General features: G+C 33.1%; 2 protein-coding genes across 2 annotated transcripts; both read right to left on the bottom strand.

The window, feature by feature from the left end:
* Window positions 1-1,928: 1,928 nt before the first annotated feature.
* LOC123202967 (auxin-responsive protein SAUR50-like) lies at window positions 1,929-2,669 on the bottom strand. The gene has a single exon (XM_044619116.1). It carries the CDS (start codon window positions 2,564-2,566, stop codon window positions 2,246-2,248), a length of 321 nt encoding a protein of 106 aa, XP_044475051.1. The 5' UTR covers window positions 2,567-2,669; the 3' UTR covers window positions 1,929-2,245.
* An 8,890-nt stretch (window positions 2,670-11,559) lies between these two features.
* On the bottom strand, window positions 11,560-15,203 carry LOC123203706 (ATP sulfurylase 2-like). The gene is made up of 5 exons (XM_044620156.1): window positions 14,233-15,203; window positions 13,693-14,098; window positions 13,061-13,321; window positions 12,423-12,509; window positions 11,560-12,007 (listed from the first exon to the last, which is right to left on the bottom strand). The coding sequence occupies exons 1-5, from the start codon at window positions 14,787-14,789 to the stop codon at window positions 11,870-11,872; spliced, it is 1,449 nt and encodes a 482-aa protein (XP_044476091.1). The 5' UTR covers window positions 14,790-15,203; the 3' UTR covers window positions 11,560-11,869.
* Between the last annotated feature and the right edge of the window lie 4,173 nt (window positions 15,204-19,376).

The following is a 19,376-nucleotide window of genomic DNA, read 5'->3' as shown; positions in this document are numbered from 1 at the left end:
TTGTCAATGTAATCAATCCATTAACAACCATCCAAGCTAGGCTTTTCTTCTAAACGAACAAAACCAGCGACCAATCTTTGCATGGCATCCTATGTTTGGTGAAGTTACAGAAATATAATTTTTTCCTTTTTTTTTTTTCCTCAGGGTTGAATGAACGAACAAGTTCACAGAAATTATAATTGTATATTATCTTACTGCAGGTTAGCCTAGCCAATCTCCCTAGTTCTAGAAATTGGAAAATGGCTAGCCCTGCTCTTCGTCCCCTGCTTTCCCGAAACCTCTGCCTTCCGAAAACAATTAAAAAAAAAAAAACAAGTACGGAATTTGCTTTAAACTAATAAAAAAATATGAAAAATGTCACTTTATTATTTCATTACTGTGCCAAGCGATGCGTTTTTTACCATGAACAGAGGTCATGTCATGATCAAAAAAAAAAAAAGACAAAAGAAAATTGCTAGCAGTTGGATCATTCAACGGCCACATGCATTTCTTGGAGAAAGGAAAGTTTGGGTACCGCTTTATGGAAAAGTGTTTCTTGTATAAAATAAAATAAGGTCCTAGAATTCTAGGGTTTTTAAAAGTGTCCGGTCAGTACGGTCGTTGGTCATGACGGCGATGGACCACTGTGTGTACTCTATCTGTTACTCTACCCTGCAACAGGAAAGAACACCCTCATCAAAATATCCATTTAGCTTGAGTGGTAAATAGAGCTACTCACCATATACTATGATTAAATTTGTGTGGGTATAAAATTAATCATTAAGTTTAGAATTTCACTTGTTCGGTATAATTGATTCAGCTTTGAATAATATTTCGATTCAAATAAGGTCATTTTGAGTTTGAGTTCAAACTCTATCGAAATAGTCAAAACCATCTATCTTTGGAATTGGGTGGCAGAGTACATGCATGCCTTGTCTACAGTGATAATGTGAAAATTATTTTTTACTTTTATCAACAAAATTATATATACGTAAATTTTGAATATTTAGTTTGATATTCAAATAATATATTATAATATAATATAATAATTTTAAAATAAAATAAAATAATATTTAAACACATAATAATAAATCATCTTAACTTAGGCTTTCAAAACTAGTTTTTGTATCATAACCTAAAAATAAGATGCCAAGCGGGAATGCAATATGTGCCGTTGGATTAGTGGGCCATCATTTAAGGTCTGTGATTATGAATTGATCAGAGTCAATCCAGGGACAGGATCTGCAAGATTTCCTAAAGTCGACATGTCACATGGGTCCTAAATCCTAATGGACGTTGATTGATCGGTGGATCCAATCCAATAATATGTGTTTTCAATTTCTTATTTTTGAATCCTTCGTATTAATCAACAGCCAAATTCACTAGACAGTTGAATTACCCAATGGAAGATGGTGAATGTTGAACACAGACTCCTCCAGTCTGTTTGATTTGATATTTGATATTATGACTGATATAATAAAAATGGTTCTATCGGCTATTTTTGGAAGTCTCTATCGCCTTTCGGCGAAGAACTGAAACCAGGATTCCAGGCTTCGGATGACTTATTCTTCACTTCATTGGAAGTAGTTCTATGACTTTGAGTTGGGAGAAAGTTTTACCTGATAACTGCTGAAAAATGGCGAACATGCGGCAGAGCACTTTTTGAATACCAAATATAACAGGCAAGACTTCTGCAACAAATTTAAATTATTTTTCCTCAATTCTGATGAAACATTCTGGTTCGTTTATTGTCTGGTTAGGTAGGTTTGAACGGCCAAACCATTGATATCAGTGAACAAAAAACATTGAAAAACGGAATCTCTGAGACAAAGAGCCTGAAAATGTTGAGCTTGTGTCTCTGATGATGGTGCTTCTGTGAAGCCCGCATGCACATCGATTCAAAACAAAATCAGCAAAAGAAGAGAAGAAGAAGAAGAAGAGAACGTACGTTCATAAACTTAAAAACTTCATTAATAATATCAGATCTCTCACAGGGTACGCCAGTAGTAACTACAGCACCACACCACAGTGAGGAAAATTTCAGAGATTTACAAATCTAAACCCTGGAAATATAGATATGGGTTTCTTAGTTGGGTTAGAGTCAAAAGAAAAACCCGGTAATAATAATAATAATAACAAAAGAGAAAATCAGAAAGAGAAGCAATGAAGCAGCTTTCATCTTTAGCCTGTTTCTCTCCAAAAACGAACAAGAAGCTAGCAGCTAGCGGAAGTCCTTTGGATCATCATCCATTTCATCTCTTCTAGCTTATCTCATGAGCATTGATGTTAGTGACTGAAAAACGTCTTCTTCACAAGGAATGGTCAAACCCATGTCATGATTAAACCCGAATTCTTCTTCAGCTTGGTGAAGCAAGGTTTGAAACTCAGGACGAGTCAAAAAAGAAATAGGGACAATGTATCTGCTTCTGTTTTCTCCAACATATACAACAAAATGCCCTTTTGGGACGTCCAAAGGAAGCCCTTGTTCATCATCATAGCTTTGTTTCTTTCCCAAGCTTGAGCACCTCTTGAGAATTTGCTTGATTACAGCAGTCTGAGACAATTTGCTTGATTTCCTGATAGCCATAGTTCAAAGTGCAACAAACAAAAGGGTGCAGAGGAAAGAGCCTGAAGACTTGAGAGAAAAAGTGAAAGTTGGAATTGGAATAGGTGTGAATAGATTGAAGAAATGTATGAGGGTATTTATGGAGAGTTGAGGGAGTTGTGAGTGAGAGGGGGCAGAGTCATGTGGGGTTGTGGGGGCAGGCAAAGGACAGAGCCATGGGTGTTTTTGGGGTGTGTGTGTAAACTGGAAAGGACATGTTGGCGCTAGTCCCATTGGCTTTACACTTCACTGTTGCCTTTCCTAAGGACACCGGGTCCCTTCAATTTCAGGATCTCTTTTTATTCGAAATTGATAGCTCTTCCCCCCATTTCCTACGTTTCCGAATACATATTTTACTTTTCATTTCTTCTCTCGTGTAGGTTTTTCTCAATATGAGAAAAAGTATGAAATTTTCAAGTACAACCATCCACTAGTTCTCTTGATCTTGTGATATCATATATAATCGATTGATTTGAACAATTCAGTAAAAATCGAGAGTTATTAAGTTATAAAACACAATTTGGATTTTGAATCAGATTAAATCTTTACAAACCCAACAACAGTTATCGTAATTTTTTTCTCACAAAGGTTAGAACTCAAACATGAGTCACAACATTTATGTAACCTAAATAGTCTCAGTTGAGACTTCAACTCAACACCTTTTCAATTGACAATGTATATGTCATCAAGTCTAATTCACTTTATGTGAGCATAATTTGAGTTTTATATTTAATAATTAAATATACAAAATTGTTTTAAATAATTTATTGGTCTGATTACCAATTAACCAAGACCAACCCCTATGCTAAGTCAACATTTGATATGATAACTAATTAGTCTTTTTGTAACAGCTAGAATCAAGTTCTAGTTGATTACTATAATACTTCTCAGTTTTGTTCTGTTTGAATTTCTAAGTTTACTGTTTGAAATTTATTCCCCTTTTTATGGGTTGTTTTGACACATTCTTCCATTACCTTGTCCTAACTTGGAACTCTGCAAACTCCAAATGGCAAATAGGACTTAAACTCATTTGCCTTTTTATGACTACTTTCGTTAATTTTTCACCATGAATAAGGGATACCAAAACCATATTCAATAACTAGTGAGAGATTTTATAAACCCTTATTCAAATCTTACATCAATTTATTTTGATAATATATCGAGATCCAAAAAAACTTTTATTTGGACGCTAAGACAAAAAATATTTTGATAGTGAATTGAAATTAAAAAACAAAAACATATTTTGGACATCAAAGCCGACGACACCCTAACAATAGACCAAAACCCAAAACGCAAAAGCAAAACCTTGTATGTCTAAATCAAATAACATTTTGATAATGAATTTGTTGTTTCACTTTCATTCACTTTATTGTGGGATTAAATATTAATTAGAGCTGAGATATGAGGCTGTAAATTTTTCCTTCTCACACAATTTCCTATACGGGACCAAATAGAAATTAAGAGAAAAATTAGAGATCCTAAACATTTAATAATTTCTTACATTATAAGATATCTAGGCATTCAGCCATCCACCAATTTTGAAATGTTTCTTCTATTTTGGTCCATAATTCAGGGATTAACTAATAGCTCTACCAAAGTGTACCAGAATTTGCAGCTGCAGCTTCGCGTCTTCTTAATTATTTGACTTGTTATTGATATGTGGAGCAATTAATTGACTGATTTAAAGAGCTGTGATGCTTTATCCAAGCTTCGTTTGAAGCACCACGACACACCACCAACCCCCCCCCCCCCCCCCCCCCCCCCCCAACTATTATGCGTTTTATTTACCCTTATAGTTGAGAAAGTTTGCAAAGACTTTTAGTTGATTATATAGTTTTTTCTGATAGGTTGTCCAGCATCAATAGTGTTAGTATATAAGTGTGAGAAAAAATTTTATCTGTTAAGTTAACTTTTGGGGTAACAATTTCATCCAAAAATCTATAAGAATGATCGGTTGATATAAAAATCGTATCAGTAGTATGTTACTACCTCAAATGATTGGTTGTGAAAAGTATTGAACTGATAATCTGAGTGAAAGGTAGTTGGGTTGTCTCACATTGATATTGCTCCTCCGAATTGTTGGTCGTTAGAAGTATCGAACCAATGACCCAAGGAGTAGGTAGTTGGGTTGTCCTATACCCGCCGGAAAGAAAAGAGTTAGGTCTTAGTGTATAAGTTTGAATCTCATTTTTTGAGCTAGCTTTTGGACGGAAGAGACTCAATAGCAGATGGCTGCCCACAAGAGCTACTTTGCTCCACGAGACAGAGGAATTCAGCCATAAGATTGATCCTTTTTCTGCACTACTGCGAGAAGATGCGAATAGATTCAGTAACATAATAAGCAATAAAATTTAGCCAACCCATGAGTTGCTTTATCATAATGTTAGGAAAAGTAGCTCTCAGATTTGATGCTTTTTCAGCATGATTTTTCACTTTCCATGATGATGATGTGCTCTTGAAGGAAACTAAACGTGGAAGTTGCAGAAAGAGCTTCTCTGTTGATGTTTGGTTATAATAATCACAAGCTAACCTCCATTTCACCATCCTTTGTTTCCGCTGACACTGCAAAAGCGAAGAATCTTTATACAGTAATCTTGAGAAGAGAGGCCAGCCTTGAATCGGACCACCTTAATGTTCTTATCTTAAGCTATTAGGTTTTGAACTCATATTCTCTTATTCGGAATCTCATCTTTATCACTTAAGCTAGTCGTTGAGGTCATTAGTGATCAATATAGTGATCAATATCAATGGCCTCCACAATTGAAGTTTTGAGTGAGGCTAGCTCTTCCCATTTGTGACCAAAGCGATTCCTTCTTTATTTTTACCTTTGATATTTTCACAAGAAAATTATTATATCTTCACTTTGGTATAGTATCCTCTAACCTATAAAATCTCTAATCAAAATGTACAATTCCTATGAAACTTGTTCAAGTAATTATGATCAATGACTAACCACAACACTAACAATGAATTACCTCTCTTGTCTGTTAGTCACTTAGGATTGCGAATAGAGACTTTTCACTCCGAAACAATGAGAAGAAATTTCATTAACCACAACATTAACAATGAATCTCTATTTAAGATGTACCACTCATATAGAACTTGTTCAAGTAATTATAATCAATGACTAACCACAACATTAACAATGAATTACCTCTCTTGTTTGCTAATCACTTAGAATTGCAAATAGAGACCTTTCACTTTGAAACAATGGAAAAAAATTTCATTAAGTTTGAAATCTCCACAATTTAGACAAGAAGATTTTACTATTCTCTTTCATCTCATCAAGGGAAAGTTATCTCTTTCACAATTGAAATAATGTCATTTTTACATTTTCTTTACTTTATTCATATCACAATATATCATATATTAATTAATATCTTTTATCGAATCTTCAGCGTTGCTATTACACCCTAACTTATGGAAAACTCCATATTGCATACATCAATTAGTTACGATAAATTCATCGTCAGCAGGTATAAGGTTCAAGAGACTTAAAGAATTGATCAACCCGGATCATTTTTCATATTTTCTGGAACTTGGAAGATTAAGAGGAGAGCTTGGTGTTGGACACCCGTTGATGAATTGGTATTAAATGTTGTCTTTAATCAAAATGACTAAAAAGTGTGGTCCTCCTCCTCCTCCTCCTCCTCCACCTATTAGTACAAATAGTACCCGTAAAATAAGCGCATGGGTCATCATCAGACTTAAATTTCAAATCAAATGAGAACCACATTTGTGCTTCCTCCAGCTAGTTCTGATGCAGAATAGCATACCCCATCTGCCCATCATGTTCCGCAGCCCCCAGAGTCCCTCCTTTCACGGAATTTACTTGATGCAGCCCAACCTTAATACGGCTCTCTCACCCCTGTCCTTAATTTTCTCCTCCCTTCTAGTGTCAATCGGACTACCGCGTTAGTACATTAATATACCCTTGGGTCATTAATCCACAACTAACTTTATCTGTGTTTTGGTCGAAATATAATAACCACGTTTTACGCATGCAATTGGATAAGGGTTTTCTCATGAAGGGACTATCCAATTTAAGTGAGGTTTTCCCATTACTTAAAAAAAAAAAAAAAGGGTTTGAATATCAAAAGTGAAGTCATCTAAACAAAAGAGTATGAGTTTAAAATAAGTTAATGATTTATTAAAATTAAACTCTTCAGATAAAGAGTTTTATTTATTTAATATGAGACGATTCATCTGTAACTCAAGTAAGCGGTTCTTGTCAATCCAAAAAAAAAAAATAATAATAATAATAAGGAAGAGCTGGGCCATCAGGGGGTCAGCGGAAAAGAAGATACCCATGTTCTGTGAATGATATTGGTTGGTGAATATATTGAGGATAAAAACAGAGCCAAATATGACAAGGGTCCATTTTTTTTCCACCGAAAAGCGGTGAGCATCATAGCTAAAGCTAATCAACAAATGCAATTTTCTAATTTCTTGCTAATAAAATAAATAAATACACTAAAGGAAATGTCATTTATTTGTTTACCCAATTCAGGGCTATTAAGTCAATATTATTCTAATATTTTTTTATATCTTTCATTACATTGAATGTATTTAATAAATTGGTATATTAGTAATATGAGAAAATAATCCTAAAAGAAACCCTGAAGCAATTCTTCGGCTAAGCCCAAGTCGCTTAGTGATCCAGGGGTGCTACCCCTATTTTCGCCTGCTCATCGGGGATCGGAGCCACTGCCTACTAAACATATGGCAAAATTTATTTCCGTAGTATCTTATAAATGAAATGGTCATCAATTTCAACATTATTACTTCATTATTTTATGCACATGAAGGCCATGGTACCTCTGCCCTAATATGTTATTGCAAAGACAGTATTGTAAGAACATAAATGACAGACAACCCAACTTAGTTGTTCAACTAATTCACCTTACATAATTTAAAACCTCAACCTTATATCGATCTTTTATGAAGATTCGGTCCTCTTTAATAACTGCTTTCCCAATAAAAGTTCTTGTTGGTGGAACCATCTTGCAAATAGTCCACCCCCATTTATAAGATGTGCTTTGTATGAGTTTAATTATCACATTGGAAAGAGACCCATCACGTACACTTATTAAAGAAGAAGACAATACTAGCTAGGGGTTGATTTGAACTGATTTGGGTTTGAATAAAGGCTAACTTGAGCAACCTTAAGAAGATGATAAGTTGCTGAATGAGCCATCAAAGAATAAGAATAAGGATCATGAAGATAAAGAAAAAGAGGAATTGTCAGAAAAAAAAAATTTGTAACTATTGTTAATAAAAAGTCATCAAAGAAAGATAAATCAATTGTTAACTTTTCGACAACACAATCTATTCAAACTGATTCAACTCAAACTTGAATTGGGAAGCACCAAACTCAAGTTTTGGCTTGTTTGAACTAAACACCCAATACAAGTTGTTAAATTTTTTAAAGATTATGAGCTAACAAATATCTAAAACTATGTGTGCATAACGCATTGACCAATTTGATTGTGAACCATACATGTGACATTTTTCAAGCCACACAAAAGCATGACCAAAAGAAGGGAAAAGAACTATTTCCCAACAAAGTTTTAGCCTTATCTCAAAAGTATACTCATGTCTGATGAAAAACTCAAACACCCACCCATCTCTAAACCGTCGTTAAGTTTTCTATTAAATATAGGGGTAAAACCGTTATTTTACTGTTTACATTCAAGTGATATAATTTTATCGTATTTTTTCTCTCCAATTTTAAAAATTAACTTTTACCCCCATCCCTGAACTTTGAAAAGTGACTTTCACCCCCCCCCCAAATCTCTAATTTTTTTTTACTTTCCCTCCAGTTACCAGCGACGACGTGACTAGAAGAAGAGTGACGAGCGTCGTCTAGATCAAGACGACGCTTGTTGACCTTCATTGGACGACGAAGCATCGTCCAGAATGAATGACGAAAAGTCGTCCAGAATAGATGACTCTCTGTCGTCCAGATTGGACAATGCTTCGTCGTCCAAAGATTTGGACAACACTTCGTCGTCCAAAGGTGGTCGACTTCTGGATGAAAACTTCTTCGCCATCGCCGGAGAAAGTGGCTGCATTTTAGGGGAGAAAAGTGAATTTTTTAAAACTTAATTCAGGAGACAAATGTTAGTTTTTTAAATTAAAGGGGGGAAATGAGATAAAATTTTAATTACTTAATATTATTGATAAAATAATAAATTTACCTCTTAACCCTAACAAAAAATATGTTGATAGATCCAAATGAATTAAACATTGGGTAAATATTTGAATTTTTCATTAAGAATAAGTATATTTTTTAGATAAAATTAAAACTTGGATGGGAAATAGTCCTTTTCCCCCGAAACAATTTAAACTGAGAAGAGGTTTGGTGAAATAGGAAGAGATGGAAATCTTCCAGGGAAATGGCCCCCAATACAGCTAAGCCCTGAATCCGGAGCAGGAAGGAGTTACGGATGTACTATGAGCATTTGAATGGCACATGTACTGTATAACATAAAAGAAGAAAACATTAAATGTGTAATTAATTTGATCTAAAACGTAAATGCAAGGGAACAGCATTCTATCTTGGAGGGTCCAAGCCAGGGTGGATGATTTGTTGCCTGCCGGGTTCAGTATGAACAAATTTCCGCGTTGCCTCGTTTAGGTAACTCTGAGAGCTGATCCGCAAAGGGATTAGATGGTTTAACCACCCACCGAAGTGGGAATTAGGCTAATTTGGAGTAAGAACTTTAGTTGTATAGTTTGGATCGAATTTAGCCTGTATGTCCATTCTATAATATTGTCCATCCCATCAGATGATAATTTTCATTTTGTCAGCACTCTTTTGATTACACAATGTATCAATTCAAAAGAGTTTTAAATTAGGTATTATAGATTTAATTTGGGCCAAATGACTATTTCCCATTCAAGTTTTAATACAAATACAAATATACATTCGCGAGGATTGAAAAAACCAAACACCCATTTATGGGTTAACTTTTGTCAAATTTTTTTATTAAAAATAATGATAAAATCGTTATTTTATCACTAAACCCTAAACCTAACCAAATTTATATAATTTTTCTTACTTATTTTGAAAATCTAACAATTTTCTCTTAGATTAAACTTTGAAAAATCACATTTTTTTCTCTAGAGTTTTTCTTTTCTTCTTCTCCATCTCCGAATATTGGAATCCGATCGTGCCTCTTTGTCTCCTACTATCAATGTTTTCTTCTCCTAGATCTATCGTAAATGATGACGAAGATGTCTTCGTCTCTAACTGGAGACAAAGATGAGGTTTACGTTGTCATTTACGGTGGATCTAGGAGAAGAAAGCATTAGGGGCAGGAGATAGAGAGGCATGGCCAGATTCTAATTGTCAAAGATGAAGAAGAAGAAAAGAGGTGATTTTCCAAAGTTTAGCTTAGGAAGAATTATTAGTTTTTTAAACTAAAAAAAGAAGATATAAATTTAATGGGGTTTAGGGTTTAATTATTAAATAATGATTTTGTCTATACCTTTAAAAAAAAATCTAACAGAAGTTCGCTCATGAACAAGTGTTTAAATTTTACAGATATGTATTTATATTTGTATTAAAATTTGAGTAAGAAATAGCCCTTTGGCCTTTGATTTAAGTTTAAACAGATCTCAAACTTGCTTAATCTAATTCCCCCTAGTGGGAACAAAGTTATTGCAAGTGAGTGGAAAAAAAAAAACAAGTACATTATGGTTTTTATTTTCAAGCTTTGGTTAATAAATAAAGATTATACCGCTATTGGCAACAGGCTTGACATGAACGACCCAAGGAATTAGCTATGCGGCCTAAATCACCAAAAGACAAATAATAAAATTATGTGTTTTTATTTTAAATATATATACATATTTATATGTATTATTTTATGAATAAATTATTTTAAATTAAAGATAAAATAAAATATAATCAGATAATAACACATATAAATGTATACACATTTATGGACCTAAAATAGATACACATGGTATTACTAAAAGAGAAATTGATCTTGGGTTTGTCGCATACACTATTTGCATAAGAGTAATTCTATGTGCACAATTTATACACAAACAACGATATATCATTATGTAATTGAATAATTAAAAATTAAAAATAAAACAATACTCAATCACATGATAACACATCATTATTTGCATACAAAATTGTACATATAATTTTATCATTTGAATAATTAGGAGGAACAGTATTTCCACTTAGAGAATTGTTGGTCTGAAGGGTGGATAGTTGGGCTAGGTTCGAATATATTTTTCCTTGAACAAACTGAACTCAAATTAAGAAAAATTCAGGTCATCAAGTTGAAACTCGGATGTTAATGTCAAAGCTCATCTCATTGGCAATTCATTTTCTTATTCCCAAACAATTTTTTGTTTTTTAAAATTCTTCTTTTCTAAAGTCTCTTCTCTTTTTCAAATTTACTGTTTACTAATTAAAATTAATCATTCTATATTTGAATCAAATTCAAATTAACCCTTATTCCCTGACTGGTGTCATAAGAAAAAAAATTTGAGTCTAGGCTGTGAATTGCTCCGCTTAGCATTCTTTTAGGGTAACTCAATTCAGGTCCACTGGTTGCAGTCGACCTAAACAAATATTGGCCTGTGATTCACCACAATTAGTGGCCCATCCTAGGGAAGAGTTTCCGTCAAGGATGAGAAAAACCCAGATGAAATAGAAAGCAATAGACTAGAACGGCTAGAATTGAAGGTTATTTATTGTCACATCTTTCAACGCCAATCCATAATCAATTCAGTAATATTAATACATCTAACACATTTTAATTTGGCCGGTAAATCTTTAATCGCGGTGGCTATTTGCCTTGTACAATATTATTAGTTATGATTTCTTTTTTACAATGAATATTCTCCTTACTCATCATGATTATTCACTTTCTTTGATATTACTGTTTATCAAATCTTAACAAGTTCGATTCAAAACCATCCTTAGACCCATCAAGGCTTGCAATGGATTGGCCGATTGCTTCTGGATCTAATCCAAGGAAAATCCCATGGATTGATCATATTATTTTCAGAAATCAAGTCAGAACATGATATAATTTATGTAACTTTCAAAGAATTAATAACACTATGTATTACAGGCATATCAGATATACTTTAGTTGAAAGATAAACCTGAAATACCGGGAGAAGTCAAAGAAATATAATACTTAAGTATTACTTTGACAGGCCAGATATGGTAGCCGCTCAGACTAGCTTGAAAATACTCCATTTAAATCGCTTCTATCACATAATTTACTCATCAAAACCTCATATTATAGATTTAAGATGTTAAGACAGTCTGTTGCTGTGTTGCGTCTTCTGCTTGCAAGCTTTCATAATATTTGACAAGGACTCTCCATCCTCCAGGGCACATAAAACCATCAGGAGGGTTCTCTCCAGTCCTTGCATATGTTCGCATCTGGAAAAACCAAACAATACAGCCAAATCAATTTTAGGAAATTAAAATTTTAAAACCACCTAAAAAATTTATAGCAAATTAAACAGATTGACTATTTCAACTTTCAAAACCAACTTTCACGAATTTCACCATTTGGTCATTTTCAGCTAAAAAAAATTAATGGTCAGGTAATGTCTCCAGTTTATGTTAGAACAAGAAGATAAAGGGCAGTGCAAACATAATACCAGGGCTGAAAATTTTACTAGTGCAGCCACCAAAAAGTGCATGCATGATAGAATACTTTTTCCAGAAGTGCTGAAATATTATATCATACACTATGGAAAGCACTGGCCTAAGCAACATCTTTTTTCTATGTTCAGCAATGTGACATGAATTAAGCTATTTCAAAAAAATGGGTTATTAAATACTTTGTCACCTTGGTTCCAGAGATGAAGAGGAAATCTTTTGCACGTGAAGGATCAAAAAAAGCCATTTTCTGAGCCACTGTGTCATATGCAGCTACCTGCAGAATAAGAAATAATGTTAAAGACAATGGAGGCAAAACACAAGAAACTCTCAGGATGGTAAAATTCACATCACTTCAGATAAGGTCCTGACATAACATATTATGATACATTTAATGTACTTGAATTTTTGCATAATAAACAAATACATATATAAAGCTTTTAGCCCTTTTCCACAAGCTCCGAAGTTTTAGAAAGTGAATGGAGATAGAACAGTGATCGCAAATGCTTGACTGAGTACAGTAAAATTTTGATAAAATCTATGGGAAATGTAATACTATCTCAATCAGAGAATCCACAAATTCAAAATTAATTTTGAAAAACAAACTTATATGCATATGGTAGATGAGAAGCCTAGATTTTTTTTTTTTTCAAATTATATTAAACCATAGAGTCAACTTGACACATTCAATCCTAAACATACACTGCAGTTTCATATGACAAATAATAAAATTGCACAGAGGGATATAATATACAGCAACAGCATGCAGTGAGAAGAAGCAACAAAAATATGTTAATCAAGGTAACAGTAGCATAGAATAATATTTACCCTGAATGGTAAAATATTTAGCTTCTCCAGACCAGGGGCCATGCTTAGCACCTTCTTCCCATGATCAGGATCATATAAATCTCTTTTCTCAGTTGGATGACCCATTCCAGCTGGATCGCGACCAACAATATAAAAATTAGCACCTGCATTGATCCGAGCCTTGGCATGCCATTGAACTTCAGTTGGGCCTGCATAATGCATGGGTGATGGAAATATTGCCACAATTGTAGTGTCAGGGTCAAGGACTCCATCTGCTAGTACCTGCAGCGATAGAAAACAAAAACGATTTGATAAATTAGTCACTTGGACACCACAATGATGTTAAAATATTCAACACAAATCATGTAGAACTTTAAATATGCAGTTCACAATCACATGATAATGCGATATTGTCACTCAACTTACAAGTAAATTATGACACTCAGCATCATGAGTTATTCAGACAATAAGTTAATTTGTTGTTTGTTTTTGACATATACAGTTAAAATAGTATGACATACTTAACATGACATCTACAAAAGACACAGACACAAAGATTTGTATCAATTTTATGGAATTACGCCAGTTTGTTGTTACAGCAATCCCAAATCAACTCAATGTTAAATATGTATGATTGAATTTAGTGCAAATACCTCACTGTGTTGTTCCATTCGAACATCCAATGGCACATCATCAGCCTTTGTGAAACCTCCCAAAGGATGAAGTAACAAAATTGGATTCTTGTAACCCATCTCCAAAAGTCGCCCGCGTGTATCATTCATCAATAAAGCATGACCATTATGCACAGGGTTCCTCAACTGAAAAGCAAAAACTGCATCTGCTTGACGGCTATTAAATTCTTTCCGTAGTTGTTTAGGAGAGAGCCTATAGTGATCAAGGCCATCATTATACTTAATGGGCTTTAACACTTCAAGATCCCCACCAATGAGCCAATTTCCAGCCGCAGTAATTGCTTCCTCAACATATGGCAATCCTGGTGCGGTTGTTCCCCAAGTTCTAGCAATTCTTTCTTCTTTGTTATGCTTATATATTTCAATACTGCAATGTAAATTATAATTCAGGAAGCAATTTTAAGCTGAGAAACTACTGAAAAATGATTGACTAATTGAATTAACACATACTTATACTTTCAATATCATGCATTAACAACTATTGGAGTTCACCAAACTGACCTGCGAAGAATTCCAATCAAGTCTCCACCGGGGCCAACCAACCCTACATTGGTTGATGACCCAATTCGCTCTTTAGTCTCGTCATCGATAGCCAAAACAATGGGAAGCGACATGTTAACTATGTTTCCATCTCCCGTTTTCAAACAGTTAAAATGCAAACTCTGCAAGTACTCGTTCTCCCTCATGAACCCTCTTAACGGACTCGCCCATCCCTCGCTAATCACATGAACCCATTCCAAGTCAATCTTCGTCAGATTCACTCTCGGCATTGATTCAGCTTCTATCATCTTGGGTCCACGCTCATTCTCCGGAACCACCAGATCCACCAGGACCCCACCATCTGGTTCGATCAAAGAGCTCTTAATCACACACGATGAAGAAGACTTAACAGAAACTGAATCCGTACTCATTCTGGGTCGATAAACAGTCAATGGGTTTGAAGAATAAATTGGTCCCGGTCGTATTCTAACGCTGTAATTTGCGATTTTTTTCCGTCCAACTCTCTGGAGATTGAGGCTAAAGCTTTCGGTGACGTGTACTTTAATTGTCAGAGACATGATTGTTGCGGGAACCCGTAATACTTAGGGATGAATATGATGGTTTAAGTAATGTGGAGATCCGCCGGATTCGGGGAAGTGTTTGTGTGGGTATGGCGAACATCTTGAACGAAGATGAAGACCAGAAGTTAAATAATGTGAGGTGGGTGAAGAGATCCACACATTTGCAAGGAGTGTTGTGACTGTGATTGTGGATGAGAGGTCGGTGGCAGTCGGCGTTTTCCAAGTTGATTTTGTTTTGCTGGGGACCAAAGCGAGCTCCCTGACTCTGAGAGGAATATATTGACAGGTTCAGATGCGAATCTGGATCATACCTTGGCCTCAAATAGCATCCATAGCTTTGCCCTGGACCCAGACAACCACATCTGGGTTCAACATTTCGAAGTTTTCAAGAGCCCTGATCAAATTTCTATATGTTGACTTTTGACCCACTCAGCTTCAGTTGTTTTGCTCAAATGTGTTTTGTTCAAGTATGGCCAAAGGACTATTTCCTACCCATGCTGTTTTACCAAATTTTCTCAATTAACTTTAAAAATTTTATTTACTTATTTATAAATAATTAAAATTAATGATTTAAAAAATAAAATTTAATTTTATTTATAATATTAAAAATAAATTAAAATTTTATCTCTTTTTTGTCCCTAATATCTAAAAACTAACTATTTTCATCTAAACCTAGTTTTGAAAAATAGCATTCTCTCCCTAGGGTTTAGTTTTCAATCCCCAGCACCAAATTAGGCTCCATCACCGATGACGAAGCTTTTCAAAGACATCACCATACTTCGATGGTCTCCCTTGCCTCATTTGAAGCATCGGTCGATCGAGATCTGGCCTGAAAAGATGAAAAACTTCTTCTCTCGACAAAACTTTTTATCTTTTCAAACCAGATTTGATCGATCGTTGCTCCAGAGGAGGCAAGGGAGACCGTCGGAGCATGGTAATACCTTTGGAAAGCTTCATCGTCGACGATGGAACCAGATTTAGTATCGGGGATTGAAAACTAAACCTTAGGGGGGAGAATGTATTTTTTAAAACTTGACCTAGGGGGAAATGGTTAGTTTTTAGGGGTTAGGGGGTGAAAAGGAGATAAAATTTTTAGGAGTTAGAGTTTCGTTAATTTTAACTGTTCATAGGTGGGTAAATGAGATTTTCAAAATTAATGAGAGAAACTATGAGATATTAGCATACTTTGGGTGGGAAATAGTCCTTTGGTTGGCCTTTAAATATTACAATCTTGGGACAAAATTTTGAACCTAAACTAGGCTCCAAATAAATTTGAAGTGGCAACACTGAATTGGACCTTGGTTACTCCCCATGAAGACTTGTTCCAGATATCTTAAATACATAACTTGTGTGGCACCTAGCTGCCCGAGTTAAGCCACTCTTTCCGTCTCAAAATTGCAGCGAGAGCGATAAAAATTGGAGCAAAATGAGTGAGAGTCGTCAACACGCAAAGACAACATAGACTCTGAGAGCAGAGAATGCTGAAATTACAGTCTATTACCAGTCTAATATGTGTTGTATATGGGGTTGGATTTGAGTTAAGATAAACTTAAATTTATTTTAAAAAAATTTGAATTCAACTTATTTTAAAATAGTTAAACTCAAATCTAGTTTTTAGTTTAATTTATTATTAAATTGAAATCATTTTAATATATATTGATTGAAATAATATTATTTTATATTAAAATTTTTAAATTTATAAATTTGATGAGTTTAACATCTTAAACTTCGAGTTTAAATTTAAAAATATGAAACTTTTAAATTTAAACTCGAACTTAAATTCAAACAAACTTTCTTTAAATCTAATATAAATTGTATAATTATTTTAAGGACATACCCTTATTAAAATTTGTTAGAATATAAATTGTATAATTATTCTAAGGACATCTCTCCATGGGTGTTTTCCAATGATAAAAAATGAGAAAATAAAATATAAAATATAAAATGTTAAGGTAAAAAGGATTTTGTTTATAATTTTTAGAGTGTAGGTAATATTAATTATACTATATATTAGAAATATTTTGTATAAACTATTTTATAAACTTACAACCTCACTCAGAATAAACTATTTTCAAGCTCGAACTTAATTCAATATTGGTTGGGGTTTACCTTTAGTTAAAAATAATTTGATAAAATAAAAAAAATAATATTTTATTTGAAATAAATAATGTAAAACTGTGTTATACTGAAAATTAATATCAATATTTTAAAATATTGAAAGTCAATAAAATTATTTTAAATAATAAAATTATATAGATTGAATTTTTTGTAATATTGTTGTAGAATCGACTAAATAAATTTAAATTAAAATAAAATAATAACAAATTATATAATTTTTAAATGTTTATATTTTAATATTTAATAATATTATATATAAAAATTTTATGTGTAAATAATAATATGTTATCATATAATTAAATATTATTTTATTTTTAATTTGAATTAATTAAATTATATAATAATATATTATTATTTATATATAAAATTTTACATAAATAAAAAAGGCTCATTTTCATTCAAAGTTTTTTGTTTATTCAAATTTCACCCTATTTTTTATTAAAACCCAAAAACCTATCCGTGAAAGGTTAACTTTAACGCAAAACGTTAGGAAGAAGGGCATTTAAGGAAATGCGCCTCTCTTGATTTGAAATATTGAAACGAAATCTGCAAAAAATTAAATGCAGCAGCGGTTATTCAACTTTTTACGCTATCTCGTATAATCGCGACACGTGGATAACACTGTTCAATATGGGCAGATTTGTTCTGATTTGTGAGGAATGGGTCGGCGATTTATTAAAAAGTATTGGCGTGGCTGAACCTGTTAGGAACACCTGTCGCACAGAACAAAAAGTCTCCGATTTTTTGGGAAAATAGCGGCGCAAACCCAACTGATCTGTGATGATTTGTCAGGCGTTATAATTATTGGCATCAATGGCTGCAAAATTTTGGGGGCAATGGACGGTTCCGATTCAATTGGGAAGATTTGGCTAATAGAAGGGCGACACCTGAAGGGCATTTTTGTCATTTAACATTCAAATTAAAAAATTTGTGAATTAAATATTGTTTTTTATATCTTATCAAATAAGATACAATCACGTGTCACAAAAAATCAAAAGAAATTTGAAGGAAAAACAAGGTCCTTTTGGCACTAAGATTTTCTCTACCCCTTGCCTTTCATCTCTCTCTCTTTCCGCTTTCTTCCTCTCAAAGAAAAACCACACTATGACTAAAGCAGAAGTCACTCCAAAAAAACAAAGCAAAGTCCTTTGGTTTGGCACAAGATTTTCTCTCCCTCTTTTCACTTTCTTCTTAAAAAAAAAAAAAAAAAAAAGACCACACTATGATTCGTTCACGGCGATAACACAAGATTCTTTTCTTTTCTTTACAAGATAATGGGTTGCATGGATCATATTTTTGATATTTTATTAAAAAAGATAAAACAGTCATTTCAATTATGAACAAACAGAAAGTATTAAAATTAATTTTTTGTGGATGGATCTTTATATTTTTAATAATTAATAAAAAAGATCTTGAAAAAACAATTTATTAGGTAGAAATAAGTCCTTTGGCTTTTTACAGATGGTTTGTATAAGTAACACTATTTCAACCGTACATTCAAAATTAAAAAACCGCTGATACATTATATTATGAGACAGACGGTGACGGCGATTGGATAGAGTTCATTGTAACTGTATGGGCCACTGAAGAACGCAGTACCAAATCTTTTGCTGGAAGAGTTAAATCTATCGTACTGAAGTCAGTCATTCTCCAATGCCACGCCTCTCTTCTCCCTGTAAGTTAACCTCTGACTCTGAGGCCGCATTTCAAAAAAGAAAAATTATTTTGAAAATAAATTAATTAAAAAATTATTTGATATAAAATTTTAATATATTTGATAAAATTAGATAAAAATTAATAATTATAAATAATTATTATATTTAATTAAAAATAATAAAAATATTATTTTATTTAAAATATTTTTAAATATTATTTGTTATATTAATTAAAAATAAGATTATTTTTATTTTAAAAAATAATAATTACAAATATAATTATAATAAAATAAAAAACTTTTAAAATTTAATAATCAAATTATTTTTTATATTTCTTATCAAATCACTTATAGATAAAATTATCAAATCTTCTATTATTTATAATAAAAAATAATGTTAATAATAAAAAATAATAAAATTATATATATATATATATATATAAATAATATATTATTATACTACTAAATAATTTTAATTTAATGTTTTATAATTATAATTATAATTATAATAAAAAAAATATTTAATACCATTCACCGAAATCTCAAATTGACATTATTGCAGCGGCGCATGCGCACAGCTAATTCCCAGCTTTGGATTTTATTACCAAGATTCATTCAATGGACGGAACAAAAGGTTGTGACAACGTGGGTGAATTTGACCCGTTGGATTAAAGAGATCAAGAGTTAGGAGACATGTCAAATCATTTTTATATTTTTACAAGACAAAAGCACCCTCACTTCTTTCCAAATTTCCCGCTATTTGTTCAATAACTCAGGGGTATTGCTGTCCAACTATTTACTCTCGTGCTCGT

The sequence above is a fragment of the Mangifera indica genome, chromosome 19, assembly GCF_011075055.1.
Source record: "Mangifera indica cultivar Alphonso chromosome 19, CATAS_Mindica_2.1, whole genome shotgun sequence".
NCBI lineage: Eukaryota > Viridiplantae > Streptophyta > Magnoliopsida > Sapindales > Anacardiaceae > Mangifera > Mangifera indica.
The sequence above is the reverse complement of the archived record's forward strand: the minus strand, read 5'-3'. Positions and strand labels throughout refer to the sequence as shown.